Source organism: Lonchura striata, chromosome 1 (assembly GCF_046129695.1).
Source record: "Lonchura striata isolate bLonStr1 chromosome 1, bLonStr1.mat, whole genome shotgun sequence".
In the NCBI taxonomy this organism is placed as follows: Eukaryota; Metazoa; Chordata; class Aves; order Passeriformes; family Estrildidae; genus Lonchura; species Lonchura striata.
In genome coordinates this window covers 81,515,077-81,535,794 of record NC_134603.1, presented here as the reverse complement: position 1 = coordinate 81,535,794, position 20,718 = coordinate 81,515,077, and the positions used below count along the sequence as shown (strand labels likewise).

The window sequence follows — 20,718 nt, the reverse complement described above, 5'->3', positions numbered from 1 at the left end:
TTGAGTGAAAGAGTTAAGTTTTTGTTTAAACTGGATACAAGATCTGTTTCAGGTGGTTACTCTCCATGCTACTTTCTGTCAAGCTCTGTGCAAAATTTTAAAACATTCATTTTAACCCACTTTTGCCAACATTTTATTTTGCATGCCATCTGACAGTGATATTTAGAAAAACTGGTAATATCATCCCACATCAACATAATATATTTTGGTAGCAGGTTTCACAGAAGAAATACATATATAAGCTGGGAATTGATACCCTTGCTGGTAAGCCAAGAACTCAGCACTGAAATCCTTTAGCTTTACTTCCATACATAAGCAGTACCCACAACACTCCTCCACACTCCTCCCCATTTTGGAAATATCAAATATACAGCATGGTGAGTTTGTTATAAATTCATTGTGTTCTCTTCATTTTTGTGAAGTTTATTTGTTGCATATACATCCTGCTCCCATAATATTTTGCATTTTGTTGTTCTGGGACTGCTAGGACTCTCGCATAACACCCAAGCAGAGTTACTGTTATAAACATACACCAGCGACCCTTCTCAAGCAGTATGGACAAGAGTGCACCAGGTTTTTTTCCTGCCTCAACATTATTTCAACAATCTACAGATCCTTAAGCATTCCTTAATAGCCTCATGCAGGCGCTATAATACATTGTGGCATGTATATTCCTTTTCCAATATGATAACAGTATGTTGTTGAGCTGCAATACAACTTTCACGTTATTTTGGAAATTCAAAAGAGAAAAACCTATTGATAATGAAGTCTGGTTTCCACTGGTTTCTATACAGAGTGAAGAGGAGGTAAATGGCCGAGTGCTGTCCTTGTTGCCTGTGACTTAAATTTTAAAAAGAGTCAATTGTCCAGTGCACAGGTCCAGTAGCAGTGATGAAAATGTTGGCTGACAACAAAAGCATCAGAGACTGAATATAATGAAGAAAAACTGAGGACTCCTGCTCAGGGATCTTGCAGTAATTTTAGCACAGACAATACTGGCAAAGATGTAAAGGAAAGAACATTGAGATGTGAGAATGTATGCTACAAGGGTAAATGTGGACAGATGGGAGGAAAAGTGTGAAGAAAAAAACTATTAAAGCTAAGAGAAAAAAAGAAAAGAGAAAACAATGAAGAAATGAGAAAATTATACAATTCAATTTTACAGTGAAAAAATGTGAAAAAAGCTATAATTAAACCTTGCTTCTCTGTGAGGAAGGCCTTGCCAAACAAAGAACTGATATTTTTATACTGTATAGAATAAATACAAATTAAAAAATAGATTTTTTTTTCTTTCAGTGTTGTATTTGTTCATTCAATATTAAATTGTTTTTCTTGGACTGTTAACATTATATAATTAAATACAAGATACAATGAAATATTGGTGTAAGACACAATTAAATGAAAAAGGGAACCAATACAAAATTTTTAATTTCAAAGAATTGTCATGGTGAATTTTTGTTTTTTGTATTCTCTTGAGTAGTAACTAGATTTCTGTAGAAACAGATGTTACATGATATACCCAGAAGTTTCTGTAATAACATACCCAGTGATAAACATTCTCAAAGAAACAATGTAAAGTTTTTACTTCAATGAAATTTCATTATTTTGACACAAATAAAAAGTATTATCTTTGAGACACTGGCTTGGAAATTTTCTGTTCCCAATATCATCAGAGGTGTCATTTCTCATTATTTCTCTATCACAGGTTTAGATATGGTAACTTAGTGCATTGTGTTTACATATAAGTAAAATACTGGAAAGTATCTGAACTCTCACATGCTATTTTTGTCCCATTAAATTTCTTAAAATATTATTTCTTAAAATCTTAAAATAAGATATCTAACATTTTCTCAAAAGAGGAAACTGTGTCTGGTTTTCCAAAGGTCACTGAGCATCCAAAATTCTGGTGTTCTGAGCTTTCAGATTTTAATTGCTTTTGTTTCTTGTCAAAAACCATTATAGGAATGTGTGGAGAGAAGAGCTAGAAAGGCAGTAACTTTTAAGAGCTTTGCACAGAACAAAAAATCTCTCAATCAGTAAAAGCTGTAGGCAGCCAAGGATAAAGTCTGACACTGATGATATAGAAAAGAGTTTATTGAAAAGGGGAAAAAAGTTATATCAACAGCAATAGTTTGAAAGGGAGCCAGGGGGTTATGCAGTGAGAAATTTCTTTGGTATCTGAAAAAAAGATACAGCAAATAGTCGGGGAAGACAAGCATATGGAATAGCAGTAATAGCAGCAGGATGATGAGCACTACAGATCTCACACTTCTAGGCCTGGAAGGAAAGATTTTTTTATATCAGTAGATTTAAATGGTGAACTTCACCTCTGAGGTATGGTAAGAACCAGGACTTACTGGAGATTATCGGACTGACTGCTAAGGAAAACTAACAACTCCCACATAGGGAAAGAAATATTTATCTTCTACCTTGTGTTATACATTGCTCCATTTAATGATCTAAATTTTCTAATGATTTAAACCTACTCCTGTTTGGGCTGCTCTTTGTAAATATGTCAACTAGAAGTTAAGCTTTATCTTAAGTGCATTTGAGGTTACCCATGGGAAATGATGCATGGCTGTAACACAGCAACTCTTCACACTCGGAAGATGTCATAGTTTACTAAGCCAAGCTGTACACTGTATGCAAGGCTGTTATCACAGTCTTTTTTCCATCATCTCTGCCTTTTTATATTGAGCTTCTAATCTAAATAAAGAAATGAGGGCATAGGAAAATCCAGGAAGCAGAGATACAATGGTAAGACCATGGTAGGTGACAACTAGAGCACATTGGAAGATGCTCATTTATTATTCACAATTTGAGAATTCCTTTGACACATTATGCATTTAAAGCAGAGACAAGACAAAAAAAAAAAAAAAAAAAGTAAAATCCTGTTTATATCTTAAGGCATGTTTCAATTTTCAGTTCTGCTTGTGTCAGCAGTTACATTTTCTGAGAAGTCATAAACTAATTAAAAACAAAGGAGATATATTGGAATGATTTTAATTTCTTACATTTCTAAAGTTGGAGTTGTTAATTTGTTTATGTGAACTACATGATAGGTATTTCTGTTTCATTTCTTTATTGATAATTTTTGTAAGTATTTTTTCTCCTTTGCTGTCTTCAAAGCTATTGCCAATGGGCCGAAGCTATTAGTTTCTATAAGTTTCAGTAGGTAGCAAAAATGAAAAGCAACATAGTACACATTTTTGGCCTGAAATATAGTTATTTGCTTATAGTTGGTTTGTGAATCACTAACAAGTTGCAGTCCAGAAAAGAAAAGCAAGAACCTCTACACGATGTGCTAAAGTAACTTTACTATCAAACCTAGAGCCAGCTTTAAAAAAAAAAATGTCAAAGATGTTCAGAGGCATGAAGAGGGAAAATGTCTTCCCTCCACAGTAGCTGCTCCTGGTTTTCTGTTATACTCATGGTAGAATTCCTTTTTAACTTCCATGTGTTGAATCTGTGATAATAGCTACTCAGACATTCAATTCATTTACAGTAACAGTACTTCTGTGGACTGTACTTACAGTCACCATGTATGATATTAACTTTGCACTTTCTCAGATATCATTTTTCTCCAGTTACAACTTGTCTTCTTTACAGGATGATATTTTACAGAAGGTCAGCAGTGATTCACAGTGCCACATAACTAGAACAACCACGACTCTGTGATGTAAATGAAAGCAAGCACTGTGTGAACATTTTTCTCTTGTGATGGGTTGCAAAGCGGAGGCTTCAATCCAACCATTTTAAATGCCACTTTAGATGTCTAGAACAACTAAGATATGGAATGGAATCTCCAGAATTATAGTGTCAGAAAAATGGCATACCTTTATTCCAGTTCCAGAATATTCTCCATCACTGGGCAAAAATCAAAGGGCCAGATCTTTGAGATAAGTGGGAAGAGGGGAAAAATAAATTGAAAATGCTTTTGTCATATGAAACCTCTGTCCTGAAGAAATAAAAGAAGAGAAAAAACAAATGCGAAGCATTCTCTAGGGAGGTGTTCTTCACTGAAAGTAAGCTAAACTTAGCTATCAGAAGTCGGCAATCTCAATTTACTGAGGTAAGAGAATGCACAGGTCTCAATGACACTGTCAGGTGAATGTGTCCATTATCTGTATAAATCCTTCTTGTCTAGGAAATTTACAATACCACTAAGCATCCATGGAAAACTGTATATCTTGTGATTAAAAAATAACACCAGCAAAACAGTGCTTTACAGTGCAGAAATTTCTTAGATGTTCTAAGTAAACTGTTCCCTGAAGGTTCAATCTTTTTTCCTCTCTTGAAAAATATTATGTAAGTTCTGACAGACATGTCTACATATTAATTCTTGGAAATATGATAATAATGACATGCTCAGATGCATTTTTCATCAGACAAAAAATAATTTGACAAATACATCCACAATTTCTTAGGCATCTGGAAAAATATTATTTTAGAGTAAGGAAAAAAAAAAGTAAAAGTCTAGAATTCAATACATAGAAATTGATCTACTGGGAAAAATTTCTATTGTCTTTATTCTGATTTCCAAACAGGAGATTGTTTTAGCCCCATATAGTTATGGTAAATTTCTAATGGGATATGCAAAAGTAGATATTTCTGATTATGCAAAAAGTGAAATTTGTGATATTAGAAAAAGGATTACAAAATTATCTATGACAATATCCTAAAAAAAAAGTAAGGAGAACACAGACAACAATGAAATGAGTTATGTATAATCTAATTTACAATATAAAAGCTGAGTAGAAAAAGTACTTGGCTTCTCAAGTTTTAATAGAAATGGTAACAATTTTCTAGGCAAAATAAATTGCAAACAAACCTGTTTGCATTAAAAGATCTTCATAAGTTCAATTCTCAAATAAAAAAGAAAGGATTCTTCTCTGGGTTTGCTCTCTAAAGCTGCAGAAAATTATTACAACTTAATGTATTTTCTTTGTATAATGGAGAAATTCTATTCCAGTTCTGCCTTTCTTAGATGAGCACAGATACTGCATCATTTTGTTGTTGTCCTGTCCTCTTGTTCACACTTTACTCTCTCTGAACAGCACTTTTAAAATATGTAATAAAACTTAAATAGCAATACAGAATCTCTTTTACCTTAAGAATGCAGTAGAGAAAATGTATCATATTCTGCATTTTTCCTTTTTTATTTTTCGTTAAACTGAAAATTGCAGCACAAACAGAATACATAAGAGGATCCTAGGAACTCTTAATTTTGCTGGATGTTATATTTGGTATAGCCCTGTGACTTTATTCTGACCAACATTTCCCTGAGGGTTTTAAGCTATGAATTATAAGTGTGAATATTTCACAAATAGATATTTGATATGGTGGAGATTTTCATTTAGAAAATGCACAATTTCAGGCCCAAGAGATAAAAGTTTAACTGGTCAAATGATCAATAACAGGGACTGAGGTTTTAATATTTATTAAGTTTGCTGAAGTCATAGAATATTATTGAGCTGAATCATACACATGCTGGGATTGTATATTGCTGCGATCTATATAGGTAGATAGGAACAAACTACAGAATCTTATGCTTGTATAATCCCTAGATTTCAGTCAAAGTGCATAGATATAAGCATGAATATTTTAAGATCCAGTGCACAGCTGTGGAGTATACTGATAATAAATGAATATTCATTCATGCTTTTACCTGTCTCTGCAAAATCTATTTGGGGTTCAAGAACAAAACTCTATTGTTTTGGGTTATGAAAACAAGAGGAAAAAATGTCTACTGATATTTTAATGAAATGAAATCTGTTCCTGAAGAAATAAGAGGATGACTGAATTGGAAGGCAATTGCAAGAGGAATATAGTTCTGTAGAGACAGATTCAGGTAGCAATGACTACCATTTTCTATGTGAAATCAAGAATTTGGGTTTTATCATCCTACAAAATATTATAAAAATTCTCTCAAGGCAATTTTTGTAGCTTTTTTTTCCTTTAAAAATACAACAAACAAACAAATAAAACCCTCCCAGAATATCATTCTTTATAGAATTTGGAAAATCCAGAGCAGCTGTCTTCTGTCCAGAGCATTCTGATTATTTTTAATGACTGATGCCTGAAAACATGAGTTTTCAAAAGTGCAAAATTATCACAGACATAAGAAAAGCCTTTCTTGCCCACCTTCTTTCTGCTATTTAATATAATAGAAAACAATAAAAAAATCGGAATAGAAAAATATTCAGAAAATGTTTCTGAATAGAAGTAGATGGGAAATATGAAAACTGTAAATGCTGAATTGCTGCATATTGTGCATGCATTTCATAGGTGTTTCACTAATTCTTTATGTATAGATTGTGTCACAAAGAAAAAGTCCCAATAAAAGACAATGTTTAAACAACAGATTCGAAGTGTCTTGTCCCAAGCAAAATCATAACTATGTAATTGCTTTTAAAATAAATTTTTTGTTATGATTTGAATTAGGCAGCCATTTTTTAATTATATGTCCATTTTGGAAGTTGCATTTTTTGAGTCTCTGTGTGTGTGAGAAGTTTTATGCAAGATACTATAGGAAATGCAAAATTTTGAAATTCCTTAGGTGAAATAAAAACATAATGCACAACAGGCTTTTACTTTAAAAGACACCCTTTTCAGTTCCTTCCTCTACTTCCCCCAAGAAAATCCAATTTAGGGCAGTCCAAACACTGTTTTCAGCTGTTGATTGCTAAGTCATTGCTCGTTGATCTTAGAGAAGTAAAGAAAAAGCAGCAAATGCTTCTATCCAAAATTGAATATTTCTATCCAACATATGACATTGCAGCATCAAATGTTTGCTAGAACATTTGATAGAAACATGCCCTCTTATAAATCTCTGTAGTTAAATAATTTATGTAGCAATGAACAGACATAATACAGACCCAGCTTTAAATATCTTCAAAATCATAAAAGATGTACTTTGTCACAAACCACAATTTTAGTAGAGCTGTTCAAAAAACTCCTTGATGTAAATATCTCATATTGAAATGATCATGCACATGGTCTTTCTCATGAGATCACAGGCTAATACCCAAGGAGTTTATTGGAAACATAGACTAAAATACAGAAATATGTAACAGTACCCGTCCTTCATTTCAGGAACAACAGTCTGGCTTTTTATATAATGTTGCATCACAATCTGAATGGGATTGATGTATTCATGTGGGAAAGTGCTGGTCTCACTTAGGGAACATTTTAAATATATTAATTATATTAGTCCTTCAATATTTATAACTATTTATTAATATTGATATATATTTATTGATCTCTTCTGGAACTTGAATATGAAATCCATTTATGTATTCTAAATAAAGAGCATGATTATTTTTCTTCTGTAAATTTAGTTAAACACAGATTCTTTAGGAAGATTATCCAATCTCCTTCCCTGATTGATTTTACAAACAGTTAAAATCTGTAAAGAATTGTTTCAATATCACTGTATGTACCAAATATAACAATGATGGAGTTAATGCATTACAGAGGACTAGTGATCTGTAGGATCTCAAAATCACAGTAGTACTACAAATACGTAACTGTAAAACAAAGAAAATCCCATACACTTCCACATAGGCATACAAAGAAAGCCCCACAATACATAAACACAAAATCTCAGGAAGAAAATTTAGACAAACATTTAAAAGTTACTTTTATTTTCATCAGGTTGCAAAGTGTAGACTATGAGGTAATACTTGATCAAAAGCAAGGCTGATTTAGGTTTGGGTTTTGGAGGTTGGACAGTTTTTCACTCAAGAAATATCCAGAAACACTTGTTTGGCCGACTCAGGGCTGTTTTCCTTCTGGGACTATGTGTTATGAATTTCTGATTGCAATGTTTAGGAACAGCTGCTTAGGAATGGCAAGAAGAGATAGACTATCATCCAGGAACCGCAGAAGGACCTGCTCTTGATGTCATATCTGTAAAAGCAAGCATGAATTCCAATTTTTATGCCCCTTATTTTTTTTCTCCTTTAAGCAATAATTGGCAATAACCTAGTGCTATTCACCTAAAAGTAGAACAAATTTACATATTTTTCATTAATCCACTTTTCAAAAACATTCCTGAAAGTATGAAGTATAAATGCTAAAATAAAATGGAATATAAATTCAAAATGCAATATCTAATTATTCATAGTTTGCAATATATTGCGTACACATGTCCTTGATATCCAGCAGCTCAGTGATGACATATTACAGTTTTCCGTTTCTATCAGGAAATGCATGGAAATTGTTATGTTCAATTGACACAGCCCAGATAAAACAGAAGCCCATTTCTTTGATATTTATGTATTTGATTTACCTTCATTGTTCCTTAGAGTAAAGTTGGGATTCAAAGAAAGACCTTCATCAAGAGAAAAATGGAATCTTGCACCATTTGCAGAGTTATCTTTGTCAGTAGCAGTGATAGTCTGAATTACCTGAAATAAAATTTAACAGTGAATGTGTTGAAATTTGAACTTGACCCATATAGTTCCTGACTTCAGCAGGATGCTCAAGTTTACTTTGTTTTAATTTTCTACTTGACTGGTGCTGAATTCAACAGGTGAAATTACTGGGTCATTAACTTGATTTCTCTAGCAGGAAATATTTTGGGAACCACACTTCAGAGCCAGGTAAAAGCATCTAAAGGATCTATACTTTCTGATGTTTTGATAAGGTCAGGAGCTGGTGTAGAGATTATCACCATCTGCATTGTATCCTGCTGACTTCCTGAACTACAGTTTTAGCTAAATATCTGTTTTTATGGAACCAAAATGCAGGCTGAACTAGGATGGTCTATGCGAAGTGTCATCTGCCTGCTGTCCTAATAATTGAATGTACTTCAATATTGGTAAGGAAAAAAAAAATAACTAAAATATTTCTGCTAACCATATCTCTGCTAAAAAAATCCAGTTAAGAATCAGTTTTAAATTGCCAGAGAACAGAACAGGAAGAAGAGAAGCCACTCCTGGCTTTAGTTTAGTTTTCCCAAAAGCAACAGAACTGTATGTAGCCAGAACCATGTCTGAGAGAGGTACTTTTGAAAGGTAGGACCTTTGCCTTCAAAAGCCCTGGTGGTTTTTTAAATTTACTTTCAACTAAAATTGATCTAAGCTCTTGGAATGTGGCACCAAACAATATTTCTACCTCTGCTTTCATTTTCATGCTGGGTCTTGAAACTCACGTGCTAAAGTGGAATCCAATAAAAGTTTTACTGTGATATGGGGAACAAAGCCCATACAGACTGCTGCCCAGAGCTGATAGATATCCTGAGGGAAACATAAAGCAGGGAGGGAAAGTGATCTTTTCATACGAATTTTTCTGTTCACTGTTCAGTTATACTCTGTCTGAAATATCCACATCGTCTGAACCTGAAACATGCACAGCACCGACTCCAGTGGCTTGGTCTATTTTAAAACTGAAAAACACCACAGAGATCTCTACCCTCATTCTCATAAGAGAAGCAAAACAGATTTCTTTTTAAACCATGTTCTGGTTTGGACTGGGGTAGAGTCAATTCTCTTCACAGTAGTTGGTATGAGGCTGTGGTTTTAATTTGTGCTGGAAAAAGTGTTGGTGACACAGAGATGTTTCTGTCATTGCTAAGCAGGGCTTGCACAGCATCAGGGTCTTTTCTGTTTCTTGTACAGCCTCACCAGCAAGGGGGTGGAGGTGCAGGAAAAGTTGTGAGAGGACACTGCTAAGACAGTTGACTCCAACTGAACAGAAGTTCAGATGGATTTTCCATACAATATGATGTAGTGCTGACTTACAGAACTGGAGGAAGAGGAAAGAAGGAGGGGATGTTTGGAGTGACTGTGTTTATCTTCCAAAGTCAGTGTTGCTACACATGATGGTGTCCTGGAGATGGCTGAACATCTGCCTGCCCATGGGAAGTGGCCATTTCCTTGCTTTTCTTAGCTGGTATCTGCAGCTTTGGCTGTACCCATTACACTGTCTTTATCTCAACCCACAAACTCTCTCTCTTTACTTTCCTGATTCTCTTCTCCATCCCACTGGTGGGGGAGTGAATGAGTGGCTGTGTGGGGATGAGCTGGCATTAAACCATGACAACTCAATAGGGTATAATGCTTATTCCATTTACTTTATAGAATAAAGTACATTTCATTGACATCTGAGACAATTAACAGTACTTACAATGGTCACAAATAATATTTTACTAGCTTGTCATAATACTTTTTGCTCTATCTGAAAAATATCTGAAATAGCTATAATCATGCATATGACTTTTATCTAAGTCATGGCAATACTGGTTGAAAATTTTGGCAAAAGCTAATTTTTCACTACTGAATTTTGCAAAGGTAACACAACTGTTAGTGAAACTACCATCTAAAACCAGAAAGATAGGATTTTCTTAGCTATATATTTAGTTCATAGTTGTTAAAATGGTATTTGGCACATTACGACAAAAAAAAGGGGTGATAGAACACTATGTTCAAAAGAATAGATTTCTGTTATTATTCAAATACTAAAAATGTCATTAAATACCATACACATCTGTAAAAACTTCAGATAAGACCATAAGAAAAAATATTATTTTATTAAGTATTTTTTGTAAATCTCCAATATTATTTCTCAATGAAATGTAAGTCAATTTGCCATGTAGCTTCAGCTTTTATTTGACAGCATGGTGGATAAATTTTCATCCTATTCTACATAAAACATTCAGTGACATTTTACAGAATGCTGCTTCAAGAGTATACCATTCTGCAACAAAAATACCTTTGATCAAGACCTCGGTGACACATGACTTGTGTAAAAATTATTTGGTTTTAAGACTAACTTTATAACTCAAAATATAGGGTCTATATTCCCCGATTTCACACATGTAAATTCAAGTATTCCCTGAATTCATGAATGTATGTAAAAAGTATAGAACCACATGGTATAAAAGTTATGCTTTTTCACATAGAGAAGAAATATTGTATGTTTACTAGGATAGGTCAAAGCATTTTTAGAGACCTGTTTTTAAACAGAAAGTTCACGCAATTTCAGAAAAGATTTCTAAGACATTTATTCAGCAGTCAGAAACAAAAGTACATGTCATCTTGACACCCAAATGTATTATTAACCCTTTTCTTATTAATTGGCCAAGTACTTAATAGCCCATTAGCAGACATTAACATGTACCATGCCAGGACTCATTAAAATAAAAATGTAGACATAATCTCAGCTTCAGTAAAGCCCAGCTGACAACACTGATAGGATGAAACTGAAGGGTCATGATATTTTTTTAAAGGCAAGAAGTAATGATAAAAGAGAATTTCAGGAACTGAGGGGAGCGATCGAAGAGGACAGAGAGCAGCTGTTAAATTCTACTCAGAATTATTTCAGAATTGAATCAGTAAGAAAGCAAATATACACATGACAAACATATAGCAGAGGCATTCCTTGCCAACTAACACTTATTTCCTTTTTGGAAGATAGCAAAATATCATTTCCTACATTGGCTACATTTCACAGTCTACAAAAATCAGTATATGTCGAGAAGTCAGTATTCTCCAAGTCTGAAAATCATATAAAATCAAATCACAGCTACTTTATCTACTTTAATATATAATGTCAACCAGGCTTCACTTGGAATCTGTTGTAGATACTTAGTCTATTTTCTCAACTATATGATTATTAAGTGACTAAAGCTCTCACTTCAGCCTGGAAATTATTGTATCCTCATAAGCATTTTCTTTTTGACATGCCTTAGGTTTGGTCATTTAGACATAACACTTAAGCATTAAACACTGAATGTTTTTTGTTCTTGTTTTCTTTTTCCAAAAAACAGAGCAGTGGACAGAAAAAAGCAGGAGACAGGCTCTATGGTTAGATGATACTGTGATTTCATTCCATTAAACTGTCTTCTGATAATAAACAAGCAAACACAAGAAGTCTTTCAATGACTGGTTAATTTACCTCACACATAAACATTTCAAAATAGATGTGCTGAGGAAAGAAATAATGAACCTTACAGGACAGTGCAACATGGAAGCTCAAGTCAAGTGGATGTCCCCAGCAATACAGAATTTGTTATTTAGGCATAAATCTTATGAAATATTCTCACAGGATGGTGAATAACTCAAAGTTAAACTGTCAGCGTCACTGGGCAAGATCCTTATAGTGTGAAAGTCCTTTCAGTGATTCAGAACCACCCATCTGGGAGCACTTTATAGCATAGCATTGTCTTCTTCTGCAATCAGTTTATTTGCCCCTCCCTAATATTTGTTGAACACCATCTTACATTTTTTCTTTCCTTAGACTAGATTTTAACACGTGCTTTTGAGTTTTGTTTTGGCTTTTGCTTAGTGTTATAATTTTTCTGAAACTTTGTTGTTAAATGCAAATAAAAAACAGTTCACAGCACATATGTAAAGGAGCCCTGTTAGCTGAAGAATACAACATCAAGCTCGTCCAGCCTTTGGTATTAACTACAGCTTGTAGAGTCTTGCATAGTGGCACTAACCTCAGGTGTTAAACTGCAGTGTGGCCAAGGTCAGGAGTCATTCAGATGTGCAACAGTAGCTCAGGGAAAAGTACAAGGCTGGCCCAAAGAGTGAGCAAATGCTATTGAATCCCTTAAAGATCTTGCCCAGAAATTATCATTTGTAAAACTACTATTGGAGAATTAAAACTTTGCTACAAAACATTAGCTACTTACCAGCAACAACAGCCCCAGCAGCCCCAGCAAAAAAACATTTCTGACATAGCTTCAGATTTGCATTATTTACCTTATTATTTGTTATAAGAATTTAACATTGATTTTTAAATAATATATTTTAAAAAATATCAGAAAAAGTTTAAATCAATTGCAACTAATGCTTAAAAGAGATATTTTTTCTTAATTTTTTACAAGTTCTAATTATTCTATATGTTCATTTATTTGAGGTTTTCAGAATATTATTTTTACTTTAATAAGCATTTAATAAGAGATATTCAGTTGACAGACAGACCTATTTGGATTTTCCAGTGTCTCAATAAGACCACTGAAGAACACTATACAATCATTAGTAAGAAGGAAAGTCCTTGCACACACAATTGCACTAAAGACATGAAATAGGAACTCTCCTGTAAATTGTATATTACACAAGGAGAGAAAGCCACAGTGATTTCCGGCTTAAGCTGGGCCACTTATTGATCAGTGTAATAATAAATTATTTTTTTATAAAGAGTATGATTATCAGCCCACCAAATCTACTTATGATATTGATTTGTTCAAAGAAGAAAAGAGGAAAGGCTGACATTAAAAACCTTGCAATACTCAGCCAGGCAATACAAGAGAAGTGAAATTCATTATACATAGACATAAGATCTTAACTTCACACTCATGATGGTGACCTCTGATCTACTTTTAATGATATTGGTGTTATAGCAGGAATAGTTTTTTGCATTCCATAATTACTGGAAAGCAAAGTAATTCTTAGAAATTGCTATGAAAGTACTGAAGATCAAAGCAGAGATCTTCATATACTATGAAACATGAAATATTATAAAAATTTTAAACTACTGCATATCTGCATCTTGAATCTTCATTCTATCTCAAGGTGAATAGAGAGGAATTAGAGAAAGTTTAAAAGATGAAAAGATGAATGACCAAAAGTCTGGAAGGGCTTTATCACCAACTGCTCCAGTTAAGTAAGACTGACTCAGTCTGGACAAGAAACAGCTAAGGGACAATATGCTAAGGATTTATGCATGTCACAGCAATAATAAATAGAGATCTACTTCACTCCCTCTTTCTTTCCCAAAAGAACTGGTAAATATTGATTGAAGACAGTATGGAAAAATTAAAAAAAATAGATTAGATTAGGTCTTACTGAAGCATGCAATTAAACTACAACATTTCTAGGTGCATAAGGTAGCAGATATCAAAAATTTATGTTTGTTGTAGGAAAAGTTAGACAGGTTCATATGAGATTGTTATAAAAGGATTATTTAAAAATACACAAACCACATTTAGATCAGGAAATGACCTTTAGGAAAATAAATTATCTGATCCCAGGGAAGAATTTGTGGTAAGTATCATACATACTTGCCGTTTTCTTATACTATGCTTTAGGTGCCAGTTTTTGGCTACTGGTGGAGTGAAAATAAATTTGATCAGGCTACAGTCAGATGATGATGGCATTTTTATAGTCTCAGCTTTAAAAACAGAAATATGTCACTATGCATTTGTGTATGCTCTTTTTAAGGATTTGATGAAAATAATGTTATTACTAGTAATCTATCCCTCGGGATATATATGAGCTCATAATTGAAACATACAACCTGTGCAATAATGCAAAACAAGCACAGTGTTGTGGGTAAAACAGTCTATGCAGAAAAGAAAAAGCACTTTGCAAAACTGTCAAACACTGGGCTGTAATGGCATGTGTCAATCAGAGGAGCAGTGACTGGAGTATGAATCAGGTATTCAGTTACAGTTCTGGCCCTCCCCATCCCCATAGTTGTGAAAAACTCATTCAAGATCTTTTGTGTAATGACCTATTATAGACAAGGACTGTGAGCCATGGTCACCAGCCACTTCAGTGAGCTGCACTTGAAACATTGCTACTATGTGGCACTTGGATAAGAGATGTTAAATCTTTATTCACTTTGTTCAGGATTGTGGCTTGTCATATTCTATCCCTTATCTGACAGGATTAAAGTTTCACCTGTCTTTACAGAAGATAGCTTGAGTATTTTTTGTATTTTTTTTTTTTTTGCAGCAACAAGAAAGAGATATTGAACAAATGTCAAAATTTTCTCCATTTTGCCACATACAATTAAAATTTCAATCAAATACAAAATGCTAAAGCAAAATCAGAAAGAACTATGATATGTTCCAAATTTCTGACATATGTGACATTAACAAAGCAATTGTTCTTTGTCACTGGAAAAAATATAGCTGTGAGAGTTACCTGACCAGGCTTTGTATTTTCACAGATGACTACATCATAATCTCTGGCAAGCTCGGGAGGATTGTCATTGACATCCAGGATTCTAACACCAACTGGAACATGGCTCACTAGCCCAGGATTATCTGCAAAACACATGGGATGCCATTAAGCCTTTTAAAATACTCAATATTGCATGTCATCCTTAATTTAAATGTGGTTTATTAACAGAATAACTAGATGAAAACTGGATAGAGCTACAGAAATTTAAGTAACAACATACTAAAACATATTTGCTGTGCTTCATTAACTGTTTTGAAAAAATAGCAATTAAAAAGAGTGGAAAGTATGGCATGAGTTTTAAGTCACTCAAATCAAATACAAGCTACTCTGGAAATAAAGTAGGAGTAAGCTGCTGGACTTATACTATAACACTGCATGCTAAAAAGTGATGAATTTCTTGATAATGAATGTGAAACTGTCATCACAGTTTTGAATTAAAGCTAATACAAAAAAATATTAAAACATTTTTTTCACAGTTCCTTAAAGGGTTTAGAAAATAAAATGAAAATATTATAATAAACCACATAAGTATATATAAACTTTTCCCAAGCTTGAGTTCCGATTTCTTACAAGTTACTATGGCATTTCACATGGTAGTTGGTGAGTGTGACTTTAGCAGAAGAAAAGAAAGAAACTTTAGCAGAAGTCAGTCTGGGTTTTGCACAAAGAAAATAATATTTAAGTACCAATGCCTCAGGCTATGATCTGTACTTTTATGATGGCTCACCCTTAGAAAGATTACACCCTCAAAAAAGCACAATAAATAGAATCCTTTTAAAAAGAATACACTTTCCATAAGAAAATGGACAGAAAACCACCACCTCATAATTTCTTTCAGTCCGTAACACCCTTGTTCTTACTTCTAAGTACTAAGATAATTTTATTTTGTTGAAAGAATTATATATTTAAACTTTTTATGATTATCTAATACATGCCTTCTGAAGTCTGTACAGGTATCAATCAGTTAGATAATAAACTTCATCTTACATTCACCAACTAAATGTGACTATCAGTAGAATACAGTAAAGTCAATCTTTCAAATAGAATAAAATGGAAGAAAGGGGTATAACAGATTGACATTTAAAAGTTCACATGTGTGTTCATGAGAAGGAAAAAAAAACAAAAAAAAGAGGGAAACATTAGTAGTCCAAGCTTCACTCATGATGAAACTTCATTCACCATGGTTATTTTGATCATAATTAATCTTTACCATGTTTCTGTTAAAAAAAAAAAAAAAAAGGGTCATTTATAAAATGCCTTATATTTGTCACACATTTAATGATCTCTGCTCAGAATTCTGGAAAACATTGACTAGACACATACTTAGCTTTAAAACCACCAGTGATGTAGGCTCTCAATGAAAGAATATTTGAGAATGTTGAAGTTTATTTGACAAATGGAGTGATCTCTCTTTTTATGTTTTCACATACGATACTGGCCAAAGGATATAGGTCTTAGAAGTTCCCTCAGATTTTTCACATTCACTTTTTAACTAACGTGCATGTTCACACAATTTTAATACTTTTGAAACTTAATCAATAATCCCCATAAAATGTAGTAGAAAGGAGATAAAAAAGTCAACAAAAGACTTTAACAGAGGAATGCTATTCTATTCCCAATTACCACTAGGATTAGAAGTTAGAACACATTTATAAGGCATTAGAAGACATTTATAGGCTTGTGAATTCCATTATCTTGCTGAAATTTTCCTTTACTGTTTTTTTCATCTTTATCCTGAATCTATAAGTATCTTTGTAGGAGGTGAACAAAGAGACAAACTGGACTATCTCAACTGTGTTTATGCAAAAATGAGGCTCTCTATTGCCATCTAAAAAACACCTTTAGTAGCAAATTTTGAGGAAAATTAAAATGCTAGGGATATATAAGTGAGAGAAGAACTACACTTGTCTGTCCACCAAGTATTTGGGAGAAGGGAGCTATCTCTTTCTTTACTTTTTTTTTTTTTTTTTTTTTTTTTTTCTGAAGGAAACAATATTCTCTCGATGAGAACATTTGCAGTATGAGTATTAATACAAATTTTTTTTTCCTTTTCTGAAGGTAGGTCAAAGGATTGTGCAGAACACCACAGGCATTATAGATTTAACATAACTTACTGCTCACTTAATTGTAGCTTACAACTCATTTTGGCAATGTCCTCTGCTAATGTAATCTGACAATGAACTTTAAAAATCTTGTAATTACAATTACAGAATATGATATCTATGGCTTAAAGAAACATTGGTTTTGAAGCTTTGTTGGGGAGCCTTTGTTGAACATAATTTGTGAGGTATGTGAACTAGAAAATGGTATACATAAAAGGAAGGACACAATACACAGAGTATACAAAGTACATAAAGCTTAATAAGGAGCTAGAAAACAGGGATTACTGTGGGTTAAAGATTATTAAAGTAATTTTTGACAAGATTCATAAACTATAATGAAGAATTTGAACATCTTAATACTACAAAAAACCTGGAAGGGTTTTAGCAAGAAGGCAACAGAAGTTGTGATTATCAGATAATCATAGGATCACTGAAAAATCTTAGTTGAAAGGGACTGCTGGAGGTCACTGATCCAGTTTTCAGCTCAAAGCAGGGCCGACTTCAAAGGTATAAAACATCCAAGAGGATGCAGGAAAAAGCAGAGAGCACAGGGTAGTGGGTACCACAGATAAAGGACTGCTCTGTAGGTCTGGCATATAGTTACTGGGGAAGAAAAAATAAAACTTTTTATTTCAGTGCGTGACAAAAAGAGCTAAATCCTTTTGTTTCAGTACAGTGCTGCAGACGTCTTTGCCCCATCCTGAATGAGTCCTCTTGTATGCCTGTCACTACTACCCAGAGCAACTCAGTCAGTTAGATTTGTAGTAGTTTTACGGGAATATTTTATGGAGATTCAGAAAGTTTACCTTTATTTCTTTTGCAGCTGTTTTACAGTATGAAGAATTTACAAATACCTCATCAATTCAAAAGAGCTCTTTATGCACAAAGTAATATTAGTAACTCTCTGGAAGCCGGTAGCTCATGGAATCACTGACATTTGCAGGCAAATTTACATACTGACAGGCTACTAACTACAAAATGCTAAGGGTACAGTATTAACACCAATTACCTAAACAGTCTTGAACAGTGTGCATACAACCTAAATTTGCATGCAAGGTGACAGAACAATTGATAATGGAGGAAGAGAATGAGAAGGAATTGAAGGAAATATTTTTGTTCTCTTTTTTTAAATGTTTTGATTTTGATCAACATCATATACTCCAGTCTTTTTTGAGAATACAATTCACCTGCAATCTAACAACTGGCACTTTTAATAATACATTTTTTTTAATAAGAAAAATTTCTTGCAGCAGTATGGCAAATTTCATGCTGACATACATTTCAGGCCTGAGCATCACAAAATATTCTGTGCCGTATTAACATTATGCCTCAAGAGTATATTTTTTGAAGTGAAGGCTATCTCTTTTTAGAGGCAACTGAAAGAGAGTCCTTCTTCCAGAATACTAACATCTGTAAAGTAAATAAATTTTATTATCCAGATCCTCATATTCATATCTTCCATTGGTAAGTCCACTCTAAATATACAGAAGACCAAATTAACAGCCAATGTGCAGCCTTGGAGCTTGTCTTCTATTAGTTTCTGTGAGCAAATGTTAAAACCCCTATTTAGGAAGAAAGATTTTTAATACAGTTACTGATGTCTGAGTTTCTTTTCGCACTAACAAAATTCTCATAGCATTCATAAAAAAATATTCTATCTGGATGACTTTCAGAATAGAAGTCCTGACATGAACAATCTTATGTGGGTTTGCTTATTTGCTTTTTGCTTGTTTTGTTTTCTTGTTTTTCAATTATTTTTAAAAATAAGCTAGCTAACTGTAGGCTTGTTCATAACTGTTTACTATATAAGCTCATTTGACATCTTTTCAAGACCTTACAATGCAAATCTATACTTAGGAAATTCAACTAGCTCTCTATACAATTAATTTTTAAAGAGAAGTACAAAGAACTCTTCACATTTCTCGAATAAAGATTAGTTTTAACACATTTGAAAAATAAACATAGATATAGCATGGATAAAATATACTACCAAAAAAAAAGCCTAAGTGATGGAAGAATGTCCAACATGCAAGTGAGAGTGGCAAAATTAATAAAATACTGGGTTTAATTCAGGATGATGTATATATGATAAACTAAATTTTCTGATAAGGAGAAAATTATGCAGAATCTAAGAATAAGTTTAATGTTCTAGTCTTCATTTTAAGGAAGAGGGTACTTCTAAATAATGTTACCTGAAGATGGATAGCAAATGTTTTTATTTTTTTCTTGTAGCAAAATTTAACTTTCTACTGATAAATATAAAGCTGAAGGCACTGCTCGCTTCTCTTGTGTCACAGTAGTAGTGATAGCAGCAGCAACTATAGAGGCAATAGTAATAATCATAGCACTGTAGTAGACCAAAAACATTTAGAGTTTTCAAGCTGGAAAACTTCTCTTGCCTTAATGCAAGCAAAATTCTCACAGACGATGTTGGCATTGCCTGATTAGAGCAGGGCACCACAAAACATACTGGTTCTTTGGCTGAAAATGCCCATTTTGAGATTTCTGTCACAAAGCTTCAAAGGGGAAGTAAATGTCATATGATTCAAAATTCTATCCCTTCTCTAGGGCCCCACCTTGGTAGCTAAGAAGAGCCATGCCCTACCCCACTTTCAGATGAAAATGTAATAATATGTTCATCATTTTTCCCAAAGAAACAGGAAAAGAATATCCAGCATGCCTAGAAGCCAATGACTAAGCCAATATAAACAGGGAATAAGCATTGAAATTGGAATTAGGAGTTTAATTTCTTGGACAACATGGAGAACTCACTGCCTTTCAACAACTGCTAGATTTTTAAAATAGCTTTTTTGTAGTCTTTCTGTATTGCATGGGTAATCATATTTAAAAGAACAGTAGAAGCTGCTATATCCACATCAGTTTTTAACACTTCCAGAAATTGTTATTCTACTGCTTCTCTGGGAAGCTTGCTCCAAAGCCTGACCACCCTGTCAACAAAGAAATTTTTCCTAATATCAAGATAGAATCTCCCCTGCTACAACTTTAAACCATTTCCTCTTGCCCTCTCACTTGTTACTAGATGGAAGACGCCAATTCCCACCTTGCTGGAACCTCCTCTCAGGCAGTGGTAGAGAGGAATAGCATTTTCCCTGAGACTCCTTTACTCCTGGCTAAATGGTTAGCTTCAATAATCCTAGTAGTCTTTTCCAACCTTAATGATTTTATGATGCTATAAATTCATATTGTTGTGATGCAATAGTAGACAGCTTGCCAAGGCTGAAAGTAAACTGGGTGTCATTGGTAAGTTTGGACTGGGTACCAGTACTGTGTCCAGCGCTCAGCAGTCAAAAAAAAAATAGCAGATATCCAGGTAATTGTCACTAAACCATGACCAACACAATCTCAAAACTCAGATCCTGTAGATTTGTTTTTACAATCTACTTTAATCTCTTTCAGATTTAGGGAAATACTTTTTTTACAGTTTCTGTTTTTACAGATTCTGATTCCTGGAAAAATAAAATAAATGTCACCAATACCAAAACTCTTTCTGAAACTAACTAGCAGGCAGACTGTAAGTGAGGTCAAAGATAAAGAATGAATGTGATTTTTTCTTCCTTGGTGAATTCGGGGTTATGGTAACAATTTTGTTTCTATTTCTGTTAAGTACCTATAGAGATAATCATAAATATAAAAAACAATATGAAAAACAGTATTACCCTCTAATAATATTTAAA

General features: G+C 33.6%; 1 protein-coding gene across 9 annotated transcripts in view; it reads right to left on the bottom strand.

Moving 5' to 3' along the window:
- Window positions 1-20,718, bottom strand: part of CDH18 (cadherin 18) — a 526,665-nt gene that overhangs the window by 10,121 nt on the left and 495,826 nt on the right. For 8 of the 9 annotated variants that reach the window (XM_021526413.3, XM_031503961.2, XM_021526412.3 and 5 more), the window contains 2 exons: window positions 14,883-15,004; window positions 8,294-8,411 (listed from right to left, as the gene is read on the bottom strand). In XM_021526413.3, the coding sequence (XP_021382088.2) occupies window positions 8,294-8,411; window positions 14,883-15,004 (240 nt within the window). Of the gene's footprint in view, window positions 1-7,605; window positions 7,912-8,293; window positions 8,412-14,882; window positions 15,005-20,718 lie in introns of those variants that run through there. The other variant, XM_021526420.3, reaches the window with a different exon arrangement.